Genomic DNA, 21868 nt, shown 5'->3' with positions numbered 1-21868 from the left:
CAGGTTTAAATATAGTATGAAGGTGTTTCACAGAAAGACTATCTTATATCTACCATGTAATTTAAACACCACGTATACTTTGGAAATTTAAAACTATCAGCCTGGGAAGTACCTGTGCTACCTGGCAGCAGCTAAATAAGTCACAAATGCAAAACAACTTTAGAACAACCAACAACAGTGTGATTTTGCTGACAGTGTGACAAAGTTATAGGGGCCAAATCCGGCAGCACCAACACCTGTGAACAACCGCTCACTACTAGACCACCAGCGCCCCTGCTCTGCATGACCCTATTATCACAGCAGGAAGTCACTTTATTTTGGTAACAACTTTTACTTTAAGAGTAGAACATCCCAAAGTGTATCACTAAGTGCTTTCTGAGCATGCTATCAAAAAAGGATTGATTAAAAGTGGCTACACTGTAGAAAAACTCAATAATAAGTATGGCAGTGAAAGCATCAAAATGACCTTTTAAGTATCAAAATTGCAAATATTTATTATAGTAATTTACTCAAACATAAATCCCTGCCATCAAATTGCATTAGAATAAATGTTCCATGTCATTTTCATGACTAAACAATTGCTATTTGTTGTTTATTCTAAATGAAATATGTATCTAATCTAATTAATGATAGTATAATATAATATGTTCTTATTCTGGATCTGATTTACGCCCAAAAAAACAACAACTTAGTTTGTACTATTTATTTTTAAGACAGTTTGCTGATTTTTATCATTTGTACAGTGTGATATAATAACAGCTCCTAACAATTGTAGTCATTACACTCCCTTGGGACACAGGATTATTCACAAAGTAAAACAGTGTCCTCTTGTGGGAAACAGTTTGTTCACAAGCTTCCAGAAAGAGTTTCCTCTGTGGCAGAAACATGCGAGTTATTGGGATTATTCATATTTATCCTGACGGTTGAATAAAGCCCGCTCTCTCTCTGCATGAAGGTGCTGTACGGCTCTATGTCCTCTTCCTGCAGAAACACACGTGTATATATTTATATTAAAACAGATTAAATAAAAACACATAATTGAAGATGTTAAATGTATAGGTACGTTACCGTGTTTTGGGGATGTGGTTGTCGTCTGTTGGGTTAAAAAAACAATGCATTAGTATTGATGCTGCTTCACACTGCAGTTTTATTTAAACAACAGGAAATGAGAGGCAGTGTCTTTTTTTATATGAAACTGAAAGACAAGAACGCCACACCCAAGACTGCAGTGCATTTAAATATAGCTACCTCTTAAGTGCTTCTCTGTAGATGAACCCGAGGATAACTGCAGTTATGATCATGAATACAGCTGCACCAATCAAAATACCTGGGATCTGCATTTGTGTTGAACTGATTTCCTCTCTGTCTTCTAAAATACAATAAAGAAAAACATGATTGTTAGAAATTTGACACTTGTATTCGCTCTATTTGTAAGAATGTACACACAGTTTGATGTAATATTGCATTTACCTTCCACAGTGATTTTCAGATGGTAGATATCTGTTCCCTCAGGATTAGAACATTCACAGGTGTGGTTCCCACTGTCCTCTGGTGTTAAATTAATCAGGTGGAGAAACACAGTCTGATTCTCTGTCTTCAGAGAGAACCTGGAGTCACATGTTTGCACGAAGCCCTCTATCGGTTCATACAGCAGACGACACTCTGTTCTGTTCCTTTCTGTTTTGATCTTACACACTATGAATGTGATGGGACTCTGTGTAGTATTAACACATATTTCAGTGACGTCTGGTCCTCTCCTGATGGTTTTCACTATAGTCACTGCAAGAAATCAAAAGTTAAGAAGCTTATTTTTAGATTTTTTTTGTTTTAACACATTGCAAAACGAGCACAAACTAGTGCATCCCCACTGCCTGAAACACCTCTGTTGGACTCCTCTGGTTACTTCCTGAACATAGTGACATCCCTATTGAACACTCAAGCTTCTATTGGCTAGTGCTCCAACACATTGTACGTGAAGCGCTAAGGGGCGGGACTTCTCTAAACAGAGCCGACCAGCTAACCAATCAGAGCAGACTGGACTCTGGTTTTAGACAGAGGGTGAAAAGAGGTGCTGCAGCACAGGCAGTATGAGAAGGATAAAGAGCTTTTTAAACATTAAAGCATGGAAACATGTCCCAGTAGAGACACTACATACTGATATGAACCTGAAAATGAGCAAAATAAGGCCCCTTTAAATGCTATTTAAGGTGAAAGAGCAGATATTAAACTTAAAAACTATGCAGAAAGTTTGAGTTAGCAGCTGTATTTGTAGATTTTGTGAAAACGAAATCATATTTTAATCCCACTAAAGAAAACTGAATCTGTTAAGATGTCCTCTTTAAACCAAAGACAGGTAAAATCAACTTGCATACATTTTTTAAAACGTGTTTTCTGTTCATTACCTTCACACGCAGTCAGTGGCAGAAGCAGAACGAAGAACAGTCTCCATTTTGCTTCCATTACCGGTCAAGAAGCGAGTGTATCCTGCTCTGAAGAGAAGAGGACGCACATCTCTGAACACCTAAACCTCACACTCTCACATAGGTGGTGAGAAATGTCATTAAAGGAAGTGCTGACAGGAGCTTCTGCTTTCAAAAGACGACACTCTTACTATATCCTAACACTTCTTATGCCGGTGTCGATGCAGATCGGTGGGTCTACAAGTGTAGCGTTCATTGGTCTTGAGGTTAGTTTGAGTTGTACGTCACAAAACGTGCCAATACTGAGTTGTCTTCTCTGTGGTCAACCCATATTTAGAGGCCTGAGCTCGGGCTGTGAATAGAAAGCGGCAACTCAATGCAATTTTGGTTCCTCACGTCTTTAACAAGTAAACCAGGGTGTCGTCTGCAGACAGCATTTTTACATGGTGACAAAAACCTACCTCACTTCATGCAAGACAATTCACTTTGTTCACACGGAAACACACTGTGCACAAGAAGTCGAATATTTAGGGGTTTTAATTCTTCAGTTAGCAATCATGCAGTTGTAATGTATTTTAAAATCCCAATAATTAAACACCAATAGCCAGTCTAAGTGGTCCAAGTAAGACACCATTTTTAGACAGTTTTACACTCAAGTTAGCTCATTCTTTGTCTTTCATAAAAATCCATCATTAAACCTGACAAGTTTTAATAATAAATGCTGATTTGTTTATGATACAAAGGAATATTATTGTAGGATCATCTTAAAAAGTTGCCAACATGTTATACAGTGCTGTTTACTTGATTTTTGGTTAAACGTTAGCATAGAGTTTGCAGCTTGCATCCGTCTCTCTGCCGGCTGAGTTAGAGACACTCTGGTCGAGATCACTGTCTGGCTGTTGGAGGGCTGTGTAGGGGTCAGCAGGGTCATCTTCATCCTGTAAAAATACTAATCTTAATGCAATACTTGTTTTAAAGAGGCCCTAATATACTTTTTGGGGGTTTTCTTTTACTGTAATAACTGTGATATATAGGTTTTGATCATCATTTATACATCATTTTATACACATTTACTGACTGCTTTCTGAGTTTAAAGAAATCATCACTCACCAAATTGCCGGGATTTTCACACACAGATGATCCAGATGTGGCTGACCTTGAACAGACACTTTAAAGAAAGGAAGAGTCAATAAAACACCAAATACACACAGAAAATAAAGCTCATCTTCAAGAGATATTCTGAATATGAAAGAAGTGTCTCACCCTTGATGTATTCTCCTGCAGACACACCAGATGGTAACTGCAGTTATGATGATGAATACAGCTGCACCAATCAAAATACCTGGGATCGGTATTTGTGTTGAAATGCTTTCGTCTCCATCTTCTAAAATGTAATAAAGAAAAACATGATTGTTAGAAATTTGACATTCACTCTACTTGTAGAATGTACACACAGTTTGATGTAATATTGCATTTACCTTCCACAGTGATGTTCAGATGGTAGATATCTGTTCCCTCAGGATTAGAACATTCACAGGTGTGGTTCCCACTATCCTCTGGTGTTAAATTCATCAGGTGGAGAAACACAGTCTGATTCTCCGTCTTCAGAGAGAACCTGGAGTCACATGTTTGCACGAAGCCCTCTATCGGTTCATACAGCAGACGACACTCTGTTCTGTTCCTTTCTGTTTTGATCTTACACACTATGAATGCGATGGGACTCTGTGTAGTATTAACACATATTTCAGTGACGTCTGGTCCTCTCCCGATGGTTTTCACTATAGTCACTGCAAGAAAAGTAAAGATAAGAAGCTTATGAGGGTATTTGTTAGTCCATCACATTGCAAAACTAGCACCCCCCCCCCCCCTGCCTTAAACACCTCCGTTGGACTCCTTTGTTTACTTGTGGAAGATAGTGCCATCACTATGTAACACTCGCTTTTCTATTGGCTAGCGCTCCAACTAATTGTACGTGATGGAGATGTCCCGCCCCTTAGCCTAAGCAGAGCCGGCCAGCTAACCAATCAGAGCAGACTGGGCTCTGGTTTCAGACAGAGGGTGAAAAGAGGTGCTGCAGCACAGGCAGTATGAGAAAAATAAAGAGCTTTTTGAACATTAAAGGATGGAGACATGTCACAGTAGAGACACTACATACTGATATGAACCTGAGAATTAGCTAATCCGTCCTCTCTTTACTCTAAAGGTGGAAGGGCTGATATTAACCTCAAACTGCCTTAAATACAAAACAGAAAGTCTGAGTTAGCAGCTGTTTTTGTGTATTTTGTGAACACTAAATTATATTTCTAATCCCACTAAAGAAAAACTACTGAAGATGTTAAGATGTCCTCTTTAAACCAAAGACAGAGAAAAACAAGATGCATCGATTTGCACAAATATGTTTCCGTACTTTACCTTCGCACTTTGTTAGAGGCAGAAGCAGAACCAAGAACAGTCTCCATTTTGCTTCCATACCGGTCAAGAAGTGAGTGTATCCTGTTCTGAAGAGAAGAGGACGCACATCTCTGAACACCTAAACCTCACTCTCTCACAGGTGGTCAGAAATGTCATTAAAGGAAGTCAGGAGCTTCTGCTTTACTGTATCTGACCGCTTCTTATGCCGTGTCGATGCAGACGGTCAGGTCTACAGTCACCGAATGCAACACATGTGAAGTACTACTTGCTTTGGTCTTGCATTTAGTTTGAGTTGTACGTCACAAAACTTGCTAGAAGTTAGATGTCTGCTCTGTGGTCATCACATATTTAGAGGCCTGAGCTCGGGCTGTGAATAGAAAGCTGCAGCTCATAGAAACTTTGGTTCCTCACGTCTTTAACAAGTAAACCAGGGTGTCGTCTGCAGACAGCATTTTTACATGGTGACAAAAACCTACCTCACTTCATGCAAGACGATTCACTTTGTTCACACGGAAACACACTGTGCACAAGAAGTTGAATATTTAGGGGTTTTAATTCTTCAGTTAGCAATCATGCAGTTGTAATGTATTTTAAAATCCCAATAACTAAACACCAATAGCCAGTCTAAGTGGTCCAAGTAAGACACCATTTTTAGGCACAGTTTTACACTCAAGTTAGCTAATTCTTTGTCTTTCATACAAATCCATCATTAAACCTGACAAGTTTTAAAAATAAATGTTGATTTGTTTATGATAAAAAAGAATATTATTGTAGGATCATCTCAAAAGTTGCCAACATGTTATACAGTGCTGTTCTCTTGATTGTTGGTTAAACGTTAGCATAGAGTTTGCAGCTTGCATCCGTCTCTCTGCCGGCTGAGTTAGAGACACTCTGGTCGAGATCACTGTCTGGCTGTTGGAGGGCTGTGTAGGGGTCATCAGGGTCAGCAGGGTCATCTTCATCCTGTAAAAATACTAATCTTAATGCAATACTTGTTTTAAAGAGTTCCTAATATGCTTTTTGGGGTTTACCTTTCCTGTAGTGACATATATAGGTTGTGTGCATCATTTTATAAACATTTACTGACTGCTTTCTGAGTTTAAAGAAATCATCACTCACCAAATTGCCGGGATTTTCACACGCAGATGATCCAGATGTGGCTGACCTTGAACAGACACTTTAAGAAAATAAGAGTTAGTATAGCAACAAATACACACAGAAAAAAAAGCATATCTTTGAGAGATATTCTAAATATTAAAGAAGTCTCTCACCCTTGATGTAATCTCCTGCAGACACACCAGATGGTAACTGCAGTTATAATGATGAATACAGCTGCACCAATCAAAATACCTGGGATCGGTATTTGAATGAAAATGCTGCCGTCTACATCCTCTAAAACATCTTGAAGAAAAGAAAATGGTTAGAAAAAGAACACCTGTGAGAAATGCACCAAGTAGGCATCATGCAAACATTTTTACAATCTACATTACCTTCCACAGTGATGTTCAGATGGTAGATATATGTTCCCTCAGGATTAGAACATTCACAGGTGTGTAACCCACTGTCCACTGCTGTTAAATTCATCAGGTGGAGAGACACAGTCTGATTCTCCGTCTTCAGAGAGAACCTGGAGTCACATTGTTGCACGAAGCCCTCTATCGGTTCATAATGCAGATTACACTGTTCTCCGCTTATTTCTGTTCTGATCTTACACACTATTATTGTGATGGGACTCTGTGTATTATTCACACATATTTCAGTGACGTCTGGTCCTCTCCCGATGGTTTTCACTATAGTCACTGCAAGAAATCAAAAGTTAAGAAGCTTATGAGGATATTTTTTGTTTAACATATTGCAAAACTAGCATAAACTAGCGCATCCCCCTGCCTGAAATACCTCCATTAGACTCCTTTGGTTACTTCCTGAACATAGTGACATCACTATTGAACACTCAAGCTTCTGTTGGCTAGCGCTCCAACACATTGTACGTGAAGCGCTAAGGGGCGGGACCTCTCTAAGCAGAGCCGTCCAGCTAACCAATCAGAGCAGACTGGGCTCTGGTTTCAGACAGAGGGTGAAAAGAGGTGCTGCAGCACAGGCAGTATGAGAAAAATAAAGAGCTTTTTGAACATTAAAGCATGGAGACATGTCCCAGGAGAGACACTACATACTGATATACACCTGAGAATTAGAATGATCCGTCCTCTCTATACTCTAAAGGTGGAAGGGCTGATATTAACCTCAAACTGCCTTAAATACAAAACAGAAAGTATGAGTAAATAGCTGTTTTTGTGTTTTTTGTGAACACTAAATTATATTTGTAATCCCACTAAAGAGAAACTACTGAAGATGTTAAGATGTCCTCTTTAAACCAAAGACAGAGAAAAACAAGATGCATCGATTTGCACAAATATGTTTCAGTACTTTACCTTCGCACTTTGTTAGAGGCAGAAGCAGAACCAAGAACAGTCTCCATTTTGCTTCCATACCGGTCAAGAAGTGAGTGTATCCTGTTCTGAAGAGAAGAGGACGCACATCTCTGAACACCTAAACCTCACTCTCTCACAGGTGGTGAGAAATGTCTTTAAAGGAAGTCAGGAGCTTCTGCTTTACTGTATCTGACCGCTTCTTATGCCGTGTCGATGCAGACCGTCACGTCTACAGTCACTGAATGCAACACATGTGAAGTACTACATGCATTGGTCTTGCATTTAGTTTGAGTTGTACGTCACAAAACTTGCTAGAAGTTAGATGTCTGCTCTGTGGTCATCCCATATTTAGAGGCCTGAGCTCGGGCTGTGAATAGAAAGCTGCAGCTCATAGAAACTTTGGTTCCTCACGTCTTTAACAAGTAAACCAGGGTGTCGTCTGCAGACAGCATTTTACATGGTGACAAAAACCTACCTCACTTCATGCAAGACGATTCACTTTGTTCACACGGAAACACACTGTGCACAAGAAGACGAATATTTAGGGGTTTTAATTCTTCAGTTAGCAATCATGCAGTTGTAATGTATTTTAAAATCCCAATAATTAAACACCAATAGCCAGTCTAAGTGGTCCAAGTAAGACACCATTTTTAGGCACAGTTTTACACTCAAGTTAGCTAATTCTTTGTCTTTTATACAAATCCATCATTAAACCTGACAAGTTTTAAAAATAAATGTTGATTTGTTTATGATAAAAAAGAATATTATTGTAGGATCATCTCAAAAGTTGCCAACATGTTATACAGTGCTGTTCTCTTGATCTTTGGTTAAACGTTAGCATAGAGTTTGCAGCTTGCATCCGTCTCTCTGCCGGCTGAATTAGTGACACTCTGGTAGAGATCACTGTCTGGCTGTTGGAGGGCTGTGTAGGGGTCATCAGGGTCATCTTCATCCTGTAAAAATACTAATCTTAATGCAATACTTGTTTTAAAGAGGTCCTAATATGCTTTTTGGGCTTTACCTTTCCTGTAGTTTGTTATATAGGGTTTGTGCATCATTTATATATCATTTTATACACATCTACTGACTGCTTTCTGAGTTTAAAGAAATCATCACTCACCAAATTGCCGGGATTTTCACACACAGATGATCCAGATGTGGCTGACCTTGAACAGACACTTTAAAGAAAGGAAGAGTCAATAAAACACCAAATACACACAGGAAAAAAAGCTCATCTTCAAGAGATATTCTGAATATGAAAGAAGTCTCACCCTTGATGTATTCTCCTGCAGACACACCAGATGGTAACTGCAGTTATGATGATGAATACAGCTGCACCAATCAAAATACCTGGGATCGGTATTTGTGTTGAAATGCTTTCGTCTCCATCTTCTAAAATGTAATAAAGAAAAACATGATTGTTAGAAATTTGACATTCACTCTATTTGTAAGAATGTACACACAGTTTGATGTAATATTGCATTTACCTTCCACAGTGATGTTCAGATGGTAGATATCTGTTCCCTCAGGATTAGAACATTCACAGGTGTGGTTCCCACTATCCACCGGTGTTAAATTCATCAGGTGGAGAAACACAGTCTGATTCTCCGTCTTCAGAGAGAACCTGGAGTCACATGTTTGCACGAAGCCCTCTATCGGTTCATACTGCAGATTGCACTCTGTTCTGTTCCTTTCTGTTTTGATCTTACAGACTATCATTGCGATGGGATTCTGTGTATTATTAACACATATTTCAGTGACGTCTGGTCCTCTCCTGATGGTTTTCACTATAGTCACTGCAAGAAAAGTAAAGATAAGAAGCTTATGAGGGTATTTGTTAGTCCATCACATTGCAAAACTAGCACACCCCCCCCCCCCCCCCCTGCCTTAAACACCTCCGTTGGACTCCTTTGTTTACTTGTGGAAGATAGTGCCATCACTATGTAACACTCGCTTTTCTATTGGCTAGCGCTCCAACTAATTGTACGTGATGGAGATGTCCCGCCCCTTAGCCTAAGCAGAGCCGGCCAGCTAACCAATCAGAGCAGACTGGGCTCTGGCTTCAGACAGAGGGTGAAAAGAGGTGCTGCAGCACAGGCAGTATGAGAAAAATAAAGAGCTTTCTGAACATTAAAGCCTGGAGACATGTCCCAGGAGAGACACTACATACTGATATACACCTGAGAATTAGAATGATCCGTCCTCTCTATACTCTATTAAAGGTGGAAGGGCTGATATTAACCTCAAACTGCCTTAGATACAAAACAGAAAGTTTGAGTTAGCAGCTGTTTTTGTGTTTTTTGTGAACACTAAATTATATTTTGAATCCCACTAAAGAGAAACTAGTGAAGATGTTAAGATGTCCTCTTTAAACCAAAGACAGAGAAAAACAAGATGCATCGATTTGCACAAATATGTTTCAGTACTTTACCTTCGCACTTTGTTAGAGGCAGAAGCAGAAGCAAGAACAGTCTCCATTTTGCTTCCATACCGGTCAAGAAGCGAGTGTATCCTGTTCTGAAGAGAAGAGGACGCACATCTCTGAACACCTAAACCTCACTCTCTCACAGGTGGTGAGAAATGTCTTTAAAGGAAGTCAGGAGTTTCTGCTTTACTGTATCTGACCGCTTCTTATGCCGTGTCGATGCAGATGGTCAGGTCTACAGTCACCGAATGCAACACATGTGAAGTACTACATGCTTTGGTCTTGCAGTTAGTTTGAATTATACGTCACAAAACTTGCTAATACTGAGGTGTCTGCTCTGTGGTTATCACATATTTAGAGGCCTGAGCTCGGGCTGTGAATAGAAAGCTTCAGCTCAAAGCAACTTTGGTTCTTCGCGTCATTAACGCGAGGAACCAATGAATTAATTAATTAATTTGGAACATGTTAAATCTTCATATTTGGATGGATAAAGTGTTGTTTTAGTACCTCAGTAAAGTAAATATTTCCTGCAGACCTACCTTCACACAGGAACAGAAGGATTCCCAGGAGGTCAGAGCAGCACAGCTGTCTGTCGGAGGTCCATGAGGAGTCTGCAGAGATACAGGTAACACTCTGTGACTGGAGTACTGAGTCATCTGATTAGATTTCCTCCACTGTAGCATTGTGTTGTAATAATCAAATTGTACCCCACCCATTCCCCCCAGTGTGTGACTTTACTGGGAAAACCCCTCTCTTATAGTGAAAATCCTGAAGATATTGCAGTTCAATTGTTAAAGCAAGGCTAAACTGCATCGCTCAATCACAACAACACTGTTTAAACAGTGTCACAGTAGAGGCACAAAATACATGAGCCACTGTATTTAATCTGGCTAAAAGAAGAACAAAACGACAAGCTCATTTCATAGATGGATAATTATGTAATGCAATATCATTCAGAAGCTATTTATACATTGACTGCTACTTACACAGCAATCTGATATTCAAGGAAGTAATAATGTTTTGCAATATAGAAAACACTTTATTTTGTGTTCACTCATCCAGTCAGACATCAGAAGAGGAAATGTGTTTTGAAAAGCCACATCTGTCTTTTTGCATCCCTCTGAAAGCTCTGAAGCCCCGAGCCAAAGCATGACCCAGATATACACTCAAACATGTCTCTCACACACACAGTGCAGAAATACTCCGTTTTACACACCCACATCCTGAAATAGAATTGTGTCCTTGCTCACATTCAGTTAAAAACATATATTTCTCTCATTTAGATAAAGTATAGGATTCGACCTGTTGGAATTTCAGACAATGAAAACAGCTTGAGTACACGTGAAGTCAAATTACGTAGGAAAATTAACATAATTCTGATTTATAGACTGTGATAAAGAGGTTAGACTTCACCTTTGACCATGATGAAATGTCATTCATGCCCATGTCCACAGCCTTATAGCTTCACCTTAAACAAAACAGCACAAACGGATCATATTTTACATCAGATGTTGGATAACTATACTGTAAGACACTAGAAACATGGATAAAAAGAGCATTATTAGACAAAAAGACTTTCAAAAATGGTTCGAAATAGAAGATATTAAAACCTCACTATTACATTTATTTGATTAGAGACCATTACTAAACGCCAAGGTACAAGATCAAATCACTCAAGTCAATAGAGGTAAACATATGAGACAATAAAAAACATTGTTACGAGGATGAGAAAAACAGGTAATAGTCAAAAATGCAAAAGGACAAAATATCAAACAAAACTTGGCTCGGATACAAAAGGACAATATAAAAACATGGACCTGACGCTGGTTGCCTGACACATGGAACGAGACGAACTGGCACGAGACAAAGGGAGACAGGGCCTATACATAGACAAGGTAAGGGGACACAGGTGAAAACAATCAGGGCAGGGTCCACAATCACAGTGAAGGGAAAACACACAAAGGCAGGAAGTAAAAACATCTGAAACGAGAGGGAATGCAGGAAGATAAAACAGGAAGTCACAAGACAAGACTGAACTAAATTAACTTAACAAGACACAACACTACTGTGTTTTACTACAAGATTATTACACCTAATGCTATATGTCAAATTTCATCCATATTATGTCATAATGTGTATTATAAACTGCTATATTTCATTTATATTTTACATTTACTATTGCACTATATTCTATACATTAAAAACATTGAAAACCATTACACGATATTTGTATATAGACTACTCCTGGTTGCCATAAAATGTATCTACATTTTTTATAGTAAAGTTACAAAAATTATTCTATTTTTATTATAATTTCTGCTTTTATTTATTTCTGTTATTTGTTGAACTTAATTCTGCTGCAATAATTTAATTTATAGGATTAATATTAGCAATCTTATTATGTCATGCAGGAGCGCGCAGTGTCCGCTAGATGGCGCCAAGTAAACAGGATTTATTTGCCTTGGCCCAAAGGCTGCTGGGAAATCTACCAGTCTACCCGGAAGTATCCATCACAACACAACATGGAGGTAAATGTGCGCAAATGAGATGCGTACAGCAAGTAAATACATCTTAAACTGCACATGTATTAACTTTAGTTGCACGGTTTAGTTTTTGGCGTTCATTTGTTGCTTTTAAAACGTCAGCAGCGTGTTTCTGCCATTCCTTTTAAACCCTGAAAGTTAACTGTTTTAGAGTCGTATTATTACTATAGTAGTTTAACGTATTCATATTCAGCTGCTTCCTCTTACTACGCTTGCTTTATCTTTCATTATTAGTAATAACGTGACATTTTGCCAGCTTTCTAATTTATCCTTATAAATTCTTAAAACATAACGGGGTCAAATTCATTACTTCAAAAGTCTTTAGAATTATTCAGAGCAATCGACCGAGAGAGAAGTTGCCCAAACGTTTACATGCAGTTCAAAACATACTTTTACTTGCTTACATCAGGAAGTACAATTTTGGTTTGAATTTGGTCTTAAATTGGATTTTTAGTGGCATAACAACAAAGTCTTAAACGTAACTTGCCCTGAGCTGTAGGAACTCTGTTTCCATTCTCCTCTGATCTTAGGTAGTTGACAACACATTACGTTTTTGATCTGATTCACTGCCAGTTGGAAACATTTCTGTGCAAAAGTGCCTGGAATAGCTTCTAAAGTTATGTACAACCGGCTGATTTGTTAAGAAAAGGCTGAGAAAACAATGCAATAACCATCAATCTTTCTCACTACTAGGAGAACATAAGCAGTGTGATGTCCAGGTTCTCCAGCCCTGTGTACAGCCGCTACTGGCAGCACTACCAGCAAGCCATGGCCTGGCACCAGAGGCACCAGCGGGCCTACAGGAAGGCCTTGGAGGCCGCCTACGGCCCTCCTCACAGCCAGGCTCACAGCCACGCTCACAGCCAGGAGCCGTGTCCCAGCAGCCATCGGTACGAAGACTGGAACGCAGGACAGGAAGATGGAGAGGACGGGGATGAGGAGAGCAGCTCGGACAGCGAGATCGAGTGTGACGTCAGCAACATGGAGATCAGCGAGGAGCTGCGGGAGTACTTCGCCCACACAGAGAAACACAGAGAGGAGCTGAGTAAGAGAACAGGGCACTGAGAGAAAGAGTGTCATTATAGTTAAGTGCATTCCCTGAATCAATTGTTCTTGTCCTTGCAGAGAAGCAGCAGCAGATCGAGGCGGAGGAGCATGAGAGCTACGTGCCTGCAGACCAGGACCTGCGCAGCGGCTCCTGGAGAAACAGCATGGCCCCCCCCTCAGAGAGACCCGGAGAGCGACGTGGGTCCGAGATGAAGAAGCTCTACGGCAAGGACTCCGCCAAGATCCAGGCCATGGAGGCGGCCATGCAGCTCAACTTCGACAGACACTGTGACCTCAAACAGCCCAAATACTGGCCCGTCATCCCGCTGAAACTGTGACGCCTGTTCTGCAGGAACCCCTCCTCCGATCTGCCCGTGAGACGCCACTGGATTGAAGCTGCTGATGTGGAAGTAACAGTGTGGGTGAACTGAGGGGTGCAAGTTATTTTAAGCACACCAAAAAGTAGATCTTCCGCTCAGCCAGACGCGAATGTCACCGACCCCTCAGCTGCTGCTCCAAATGAAAATGATTGTTATGCTCACATAATTTTGAATTGTTGTGGCTTTAACAGAAGTTATTATATAAGGTTTATCCAAGAGTCTTTTTTGGAGATTCCAGTAAAGTCTGGTCTGGTTAAGTAAAGCGCTCCTGTACGTGATGTAAATATATTCAAACGTGTTTCCTCTTGTGTTTCTGTTCACCCTCTACCTCACTGATGCTACATTGCTCGTCTTTTGCATGTCAACTCAGTTTAACCACACAGTTTTTTTTCATCCCCCCCCCCCCCCCTTTCCTCTCCTTAAATTTAGGAGCGTTCCCATGTGACCGCATCTGATATTCCTGTTTCCTCAAAGAGAGATTTGTTGATGTTGCCTCTCTCATTCTGACAGTTCATCGCGTTCAAAGACATTTGCGTTGTTTCTCCTCAGGGGCGTTCACTATCCTGTTTTATCTTGTGCTTCCACCACCCTTTTCCTTTTTTTAAACTGAAGGATTTTAATGTCAAACCTGTTCATAATAAAGTGTTTTCTGTTTGGATAAAAGCTGCTGTGTCAGTTGTGATTTCTTTATTTCACTTTTTTCTAATAGGACTGGATTTTCTTTATGACTATTAGTTTTTTCTGCTAAAAAGCATCAGGCATTACTGAAGCTAAATTTTTTCAAACTCTGAGCCTAACAGATAATCTCAAAAAGCAGCTTTTGGGCAGTTCATTTCTACATCTAAGATATAGTATGTATAAAATAAATGTGCACTTATTAAGGACATTTTAAAAGGAACAAATATGCAGGTTAAGTAAAAGCTCCAACATAACATTGTAAAAATACTCAAAAATAAGTCCTCCATTTAAAATCTATTTTTGGTAAAAGTACTGAAGCTTACTGTGGTTGTTAAATCTTTAACCATAGTTGAGAATAAAGTAGCAGAACACTCCAGTAAAGTACAACTACCGCAATACTACTTTCCACAACTTAATTTAAGGAATGTGTTCTGTCATTATTTTAGATGTATTCTATAGTTGACTGTTTAAAAATAATACTTTCAATTAAGTTTTGGGATTAATTAAATGTATTGCTAGCATGCACACTTCGCAAAAAAACACATTTTTACCCCAAATAATTAGCTAAGAATATCACTCAAAAATGGAAGATATTTAATTTAGAATAGTATGCAGTTTGGTAAATAACGCCTCTGAATAATACAGTACCTTCCCTTTGTATTTAATAGCGCGTGGAGAACAAATCAGGACACTTGGAGAGATTTAAGGAGTCTGATCCATTTCTAGATGCAGTGACGTCACGTTTCCACCCCCTTAACCCCCGCCCCCACCGAGTCCTAACCAGGACGTCCAGTTGTTTGTGTATGCACCCCTCTCCAAACAACCTGTGGAAACCTCTTTTGTCACTTATTCTAGTCAGAGCCAGCTGAAACATGGGCGAGTGAACTATTCTCTACATTTGTATTTGCTTTTGTCTCAACAGTAGAATAATTGAGGTTGTTTTTGTTGTTGCTTTGTTGTTGTTTTGATGCTGTCAGCTGACGCGCGCGTGAGTTGCGCATTAAGCAGCTATGTGATTCTCATTTGCATGTCTGCTAATTACTTTAAAAAGGCTTAAACAAAGACAACTTTTTTAAGTTCTTGCAGCTTTTTGGAAGTTTTAGCAACATTATCCTCTGGAGGAAGTTAGTTTTGGACATCTTGGCGCACTCCTCAAAGTGTGCACGCGGCAGATAAATACAGCTATTGCAATGTATGGGGAAGAAAATACATGCAAAAGTGTGCAGTATGTTGCATGTCACAGGACATAGCGGCAAAATAGTACAAGTTATACAAAATATTCCAATACTGCATGCATTTCCCAGGTTTATTCAAAGACATAACTAAAATGTCTGGTGCAAACATCTCCTCTTGCAAGATAAAAAGTGACTGTATCCTCCGCACGTCAGCTCCTCATGTGAGAGTTTGATGCTGATTGGATTAAGAGCTCCCTCACTGTGGATTAAAGAGCCGGACCAGGTGGAAAACAATGTCTGTTGTGTGCTGTGGAAGTGCCACAGGAAGTGCAGATATTCTTCATGTCTATAAGATTCAAAGATATAAGACAAATGGCCCCTGGGCACAGACATGTAAGGGGCCCCTCACCCAATCTAAAGACACTTAAAACCAAAAAGTGTCAAATAATCTACTTTCAGTCATTTTGCATCTATTTATAGACGTTTCATGATGTGTCTCCTATTGGCCGTGTGCTCTCTGTAGTAGTTTTGCATCTATTTTTAGCCATTTTGTGTGTCTTTCTATGAATGCTGCATCTTTTTGCGTTTTCCTAGTTGTCAAATTTCTTTGTTTTTGAGTCATTTTTGAATGCTTTTGGTAGTTTGGTGTATATTTGAGGTCATTGATCATAGGAGGAGGTGAATGAATAAAACACATATTGAATTTGAGATGATAGAAAACAGATTTAAGAGGCTACTGGTTTCTACTGAGTGATTTGCAGACATTGAGGATTGAAGCACAGCATTCAGAGGGCCACCGATCCAACAACTTCTCCTAGCATTTCTCTTTCATTTACAACATCTGTTTCCCATAAAGCAGCAGGCCTGTGTATCGCCTTCAGGCCGGTGAGAAGTTGAGAACAGACAGGAAGTAGTGGAGTGACATGATTTACTGCGACGAGGGGAACCGCAGCAATTTCTCTGCAGGAAGCCATCGTAAAACTTCTCTTCTTTTGCCTGTTCCCCCCAAAACTGCTACTTTAGTCTCATCATCGTCAGCATCCCGTTTTTCATCTGCTCCTCTCATTGACTCCATCATTATTCTTCCCCTCCTCCTCCTCCTCCCCCTCCTCCTCCTCTTCTTTCCTCCCCCTCCTCCATGAATTCTCTCTTTGTGCTCGCTGCAGCCTTCGTCTCGGTGGACGTGTGCATATCCTCTCGCATCCTCTCTGGAGTATTTGCTTCGCTGATCTGCAGAATTGATGCCGAATGTAACAGCCGACAAGCAGACACACTTCAAAGGCTGCACATTTCTTAAAGAAGGCTTTTATTCTGAAGGAATAAATGATCACTCAGCTGGGGGGAAAGTGGAACAATCCACTGACCTGATTATAGCAGTGTGCAGACAGTTAAACTGAGTCTTAATTATAGCTATATAAATAAATAGGGATTGCTAAATAAAACCATAAGTCCACATTTCCACTCGTGCATAAACAACTGTTATATTTCCCTTCAGTCAGTCCTCCAAACCTCCAAGCTCAGAGCTGCAGAGCACATTATGCAACATTAACAAGCGTTGATTTTCAGTTGTGATTATCAGGAGTTGAGAAGTGTTGATATGACTCCAGGGCAGCTTTTCAAAACGGTCTTAAAGTGTTCAAACTCTGATAGTTGTGTATTTAAATCAACACTGGCATACAAGTCTGACAATATGCAACTATTTTAACAAGATTAAAAGGGCCCTCTATGCTTTTTGTGGTCTTCCCTTTCCTGCTGCAGCACAGGCAGTCAGAGAAAATACCTTTTTGGACGTTAAAACATGGAGAGAAGTTAGGCACAACATACAAATATGAACACCAACATGAGCAGAATAAGGTCCCTTTAAGGTAAGGCTTTGCCCTCCAATTGTTAAGGTTAGGATAAGTCGTCATGCAGCGAGTCTGGCAAGAGTTTTGGAAATCAAGGGTGACCATTCAGACATGAGGTATAGGCAAGGTAGAGGACTTACATGTACGATGATCAAAATCAGGGCTTGACAGCAGGCAGCCAAAGTTCAAATCTAAAAGAGTAGTTGGAGAACTACCTTCAGCCAGTGTGCTAAAGTTGGTAGCATGATAGTAACTGCATATTTTACTCTTTCAAATGCTGGTGTGACCAGGCCTTTGAGCTAGGAAGTGAGGAGGAGGGGATTGGTAGCAGGTGTGCAGGGGGTGGAGCTCAGGCAGGACAAGGAAGGGGTATCTCTTCTTTACTAGCAATTTTGTTCTATCTTCCTGTTAGTTTTGAATTTATTTTGTGGATCCAGTATCAAAATCTATCACAGAAACCTAAAACCTGCTTTGTCGCCTGTCCTCTTCACTATGGATTATGAATGATTTGCCATTATGGTGTATACCAAAACCACACTGCACCCGCTTCTTAAATCTCATATTTGCTTCCATATTTAGCCTGTTTCTTGTCCTGCATTTTTTTTTTTTTTGATCTCAGCCCATCGGCTACTACTGATGTGTCAGGAGTGGTCCTCGTCGAGAGAACCTGTTGCCATGGTGACGCTGCGATGCACAGAGCTCCCAGGCGTCATCTCAGATCCTGGCACATGTGAACAGTCATACATCTGATCGCACGAGCCCACTCGGGCGAAAAATAGGCCGAATCTGAATAAATATATAAATATATGCAGCACACCTCCCCCTGCCGCTCTGCCACCCCCGGAGTGATGATGATGATGAGGAAGATGATGAACCCACCCACAGTGACTCACGGTGTGGAAGCAGCTCTCATCCCACACTGCTACACGTCAGTACAGTAGGTCACAGGTGCACCAGCAAGTCACATGACTGCTGGAGATGTCACATGGTGGGGTGTGTGTGTGTGTGTGTGTGTGTGTGTGTGTGTGTGTGTGTGTGTGTGTGTGTGTGGTGTGTGTGTGTGTGTGTGTGTGTGTGTGTGTGTGTGTGTGTGTGTGCAGTTGTTGGGATGACGAAGGCAACACAACATCATGTGGAGCAGACTTTGGACCAAATCTGGGCCAGCGGATTAGCGGCTCGCCGGATAAATTGCTGGACGGAGGGGCGGCGGGGGGATGGGTGTGTGTGTGTGTGTGTGTGTGTGTGTGTGTGTGTGTGTGTGTGTGTGTGTGTGTGTGTGTGTGTGTGTGTGTGTGTGTGTGTGTGTGTGTGCGTGCGGAGGTGAGTGTTGACAGGAGTCAGATATGGTAAATAATGGAGATTTATCAGAGATGTTTTTGCCGTTTTTGTAGAAAGCCTGAAACGCCTCCATTGGACATCTTTGCTTTCTTCCGGAACACAGTGACATCACTATGGAACACTCGCGCTCCTATTGGCTAGCGCTCCAAAACACACATTATTGTTAGGCCTATATAATGTTTTGTTTTGTTGTTTTTGTTTGTTTTTGCCTGTCCTTGTTTGTCTACCCTCCCTCACACTGTAAAGCGTCTTTGAGTCAGAGAAAAGCGATATAAAAATTAAATTTATTATTATTATTATTATAATACCCTAAAACCCATTCACTCTAATATGATATTAAAAAGAGAAAAGCAAAAAACATCTATATTTAGGAGGACAAATTGTCGTATTACCAATCAATTTCCCGTCTCATGGTTGCATCTCTAGTTCCAGTAGAGAGTTGGTGTATGTTCATGTTAGTGTGATGACCACCAACACATCAAACTTTGCAATCGCATGCAAATACAGCGCACACTGAAGTGTTTCAGGCGGCACGTGATGACGAAGCATGGGATGGGTTTACATGAATTTGCATCAAAGTTGCTCATGTGCCTCTTCAGCTGTGGCTCACAGAGAGTCACAAATACCTCCTTTAAAACTCCAAATCACGATAACAATTAAGGTTTTTTGTGCGGGTGTTTGATGATATCTTGAGTGTGTTTGAGACGGCATAACTTTTGTCAGCATCCGACGGTGCTGTGTAGGGATGAAAGGGAAGCGTCTCCTTGGCGACCGACGGCTGAGGGTGGGGGAAACTGGGTCACCATCACCAGCGCAGATTAAAGGACCAGGATCTGAATATATATATACCATGAAACACACACACACACACTGACACAAAGCAGAGAAATGAAAGGGACTTCCCAGGTGAGAGATGAAACCGTGCCAGGTGCGACGCTCTGGCGGCTCTGTGCCAAAGGTTTCCCTTTTTGAATCGGCCTGAAGCCCATTAAAATGGCAAGGATTAGCCTCAAGCAGCAAGAGGCTTATAAAGCTGAGACACTGTTTGTGTGTGTGTGTTGTCTTTGTATGATTGTGTTTGCTCAAACGATGCCCTGTTTTCCAGCTTTACTAATAAAACGATTTTATTTGACTGATGGAGGCAGTTAAAGAAATAGCCAAACAGAGTATGAAGCTTAAACTGTTGCACGTAGGAGAATATTTGACACATTTCATGAGTCCAACAGGAAAACATTTACAAAAGACACTTGGTTATATTATTTCTGCTTTGTTATTTCAATGTTACATCTTTTTAATGGCTGACAGAACATTTGTGGACATAAAAAGACGGATAATAGGCTGACATGATAGGAACTGCAGCTGTTGTTATATTGCTTTAGATAACGTGTGAAGAACACACAGCCTGGTTGTAACTGTAGTCCGACACAAACAGCTCCATGTACAGTAGTCAGCAGTGATTTCCCGAGGCTTGGGACTACTGACGCTGGGGTCACAGTGAGGTCACAGTGAGGTCAACCTCTGGGATCCCAGCTCAAAGCCTGACAGTCAGCGTCTGCGCCCGACACAAGACATGCTTAATGGCATCACACAGGTAGACAGTAACCAGTACCTTAACAACACCAGTATCTTTGATGCTCTCTTCTTGTACTGCGACCTTTCACCTTTTCGAGGATCTGATGCCCCTTTGTTCATTCATTGATGGACGAAAACACAGGAAGAAAAATCCAAACTACAAAATGATATCGACCAGTTGATCTCATGGTAGCCACATCCCCAAGCCTGCTCCACTGTATTACTCTAAATGGGACCAAAATGTACTTAATGAACATCATTGTGTTTTGGACAAGACTTAAAACCAAGGATTGAGACAATAAACTTATCAGAATTTGTTTTATCGAGGTAACAGATCAAGTGAGAACTCCAATGGACATCCAATAGGAAAACCCACTTGTCTTTTTGTCGTGGGAGCCTTTGCAATGCTAACTTCACTCCATTATCGTCCCTCTTGTGCTCTCAGCACAGAAAGCCTTACCAATATATCAGCTGCATGTCAACAGATCATCTCTCTGATAACTCTCAGACATGGCTATCTTATACATTTAGTTTTCTGTTTCTGCCTCAAGCTGTTGTTGCGAAGCCACATGAGGAGTTTTTTTTTTCTGGGAACTGATAGCATCGCTAAAGCTGAGTGAGCGCAGCCTACCACGGGTGTTAGACGTCTCCATGGCAACAGCAGAGCCGGTATCACTGTGCGATCAGAGCGCTCTGATGTCGAGGATGTGACCGTCACAAGGGCCTGTTGTGCAAAAAGTGAAGTTTGAAAATCAATTTGAAGCGTCCAGAGACTGCTGTGTCCTCCTTCTTCTTCTTCTTCTTCTCTCCCATTAATCTGATGACATGAAGGAGCTGCGACGTCCTCATTACTTTGGGACGACCTAAATTGGGAATCCACTTTCTTTTTTTCCTTCTCTGTCTCGCTGTAATGAGGGAAGACAGGCCCTCAACAGGCTTTCCCTTTAATGAACGCCAGGAATTGTGGAGGAAGATAAGAAAGTGCGTGCAGCTGAGGTTTCAGATGCTCAGGAATCGGATAAAATGAAGATGATATGTGATTTAGCAAAGTCAGAGGGTGCATGGCTGAACATAAGGCTTCCAAAATGGCATTTATACACACAAAGAAAACCTGTTATAAGGTTGAAACTGCAGGCTGTGTTCATGGATTTTTCTTTGGAGAACCTGGCTTTATTGTTTCTCATTTGTCATGTCATATGGCTGAAGGGGATTATACGTGACCCCTGACCCTGAACACGAGCACACAGTTGATTTGATGAGCTGCACAAGGCCAAATCATTCTCTCTATTTCTCTTCAGCCACATATTAAATACAGCAATTGAGAAATGTTGCTTAGGGATTGTATTGTGTTGATATGTCGCTTTATTCCAGTTTAAATGGATGGATTGCCAGCAAGTGTTGTACAGATATATTAGTGTTTCCAAAGGTCTTCAGTGACTCACTGAGGTCGACATAGACTATTGGATGAATGCAGTGAAAGGTGGCATAGTTGTGCTTTGTCATTTGTGAAGGCCGCTATTGTAGACTTTTTGTTGGATGAGTTCAAGATCCGGTCTGTTTGGCCTTCTTCTCTCTTAAAGGAGAAAAGCTAAGATAATACAC

General features: G+C 40.7%; 3 protein-coding genes across 13 annotated transcripts in view; 1 reads left to right on the top strand and 2 right to left on the bottom strand.

Moving 5' to 3' along the window:
* The window catches only part of LOC117499160 (amyloid beta A4 precursor protein-binding family B member 1-interacting protein-like), a 611089-nt gene that overhangs the window by 398085 nt on the left and 191136 nt on the right, over positions 1–21868 (bottom strand). The gene's annotated exons all lie outside the window — the stretch shown is intronic.
* Positions 689–11676, bottom strand: LOC117499149. 9 transcript variants are annotated; one of them, XM_034151485.1, is made up of 9 exons: positions 11504–11676; positions 11100–11154; positions 10226–10297; positions 9693–9773; positions 8749–9057; positions 8533–8653; positions 8382–8439; positions 8199–8214; positions 5367–5788 (listed from the first exon to the last, which is right to left on the bottom strand). In XM_034151485.1, exons 2-9 carry the CDS (start codon positions 11107–11109, stop codon positions 5661–5663), a joined length of 795 nt encoding a protein of 264 aa, XP_034007376.1. In that variant the 5' UTR covers positions 11110–11154; positions 11504–11676; the 3' UTR covers positions 5367–5660. The 9 variants fall into 9 exon arrangements, with proteins under 9 accessions (XP_034007384.1, XP_034007385.1, XP_034007383.1 ...); XM_034151488.1 differs by having other exon boundaries at positions 9693–9778; positions 11504–11674; XM_034151493.1 differs by lacking the exons at positions 5367–5788; positions 8199–8214; positions 8382–8439; positions 8533–8653; positions 8749–9057 and adding exons at positions 689–981; positions 1069–1093; positions 1328–1369; positions 3899–4207 and having other exon boundaries at positions 11504–11656.
* Positions 12171–14319, top strand: gemin8 (gem (nuclear organelle) associated protein 8). Of its 2 annotated transcripts, none has more exons than XM_034151499.1 (3): positions 12171–12214; positions 12923–13274; positions 13355–14319. In XM_034151499.1, the coding sequence occupies exons 1-3, from the start codon at positions 12209–12211 to the stop codon at positions 13612–13614; spliced, it is 618 nt and encodes a 205-aa protein (XP_034007390.1). In that variant the 5' UTR covers positions 12171–12208; the 3' UTR covers positions 13615–14319. The 2 variants fall into 2 exon arrangements, with proteins under 2 accessions (XP_034007390.1, XP_034007389.1); XM_034151498.1 differs by having other exon boundaries at positions 12202–12246.

The sequence above is a fragment of the Trematomus bernacchii genome, unplaced genomic scaffold (genome assembly GCF_902827165.1).
Source record: "Trematomus bernacchii unplaced genomic scaffold, fTreBer1.1, whole genome shotgun sequence".
Taxonomy (NCBI): domain Eukaryota; kingdom Metazoa; phylum Chordata; class Actinopteri; order Perciformes; family Nototheniidae; genus Trematomus; species Trematomus bernacchii.
The sequence above is the reverse complement of the archived record's forward strand: the minus strand, read 5'-3'. Positions and strand labels throughout refer to the sequence as shown.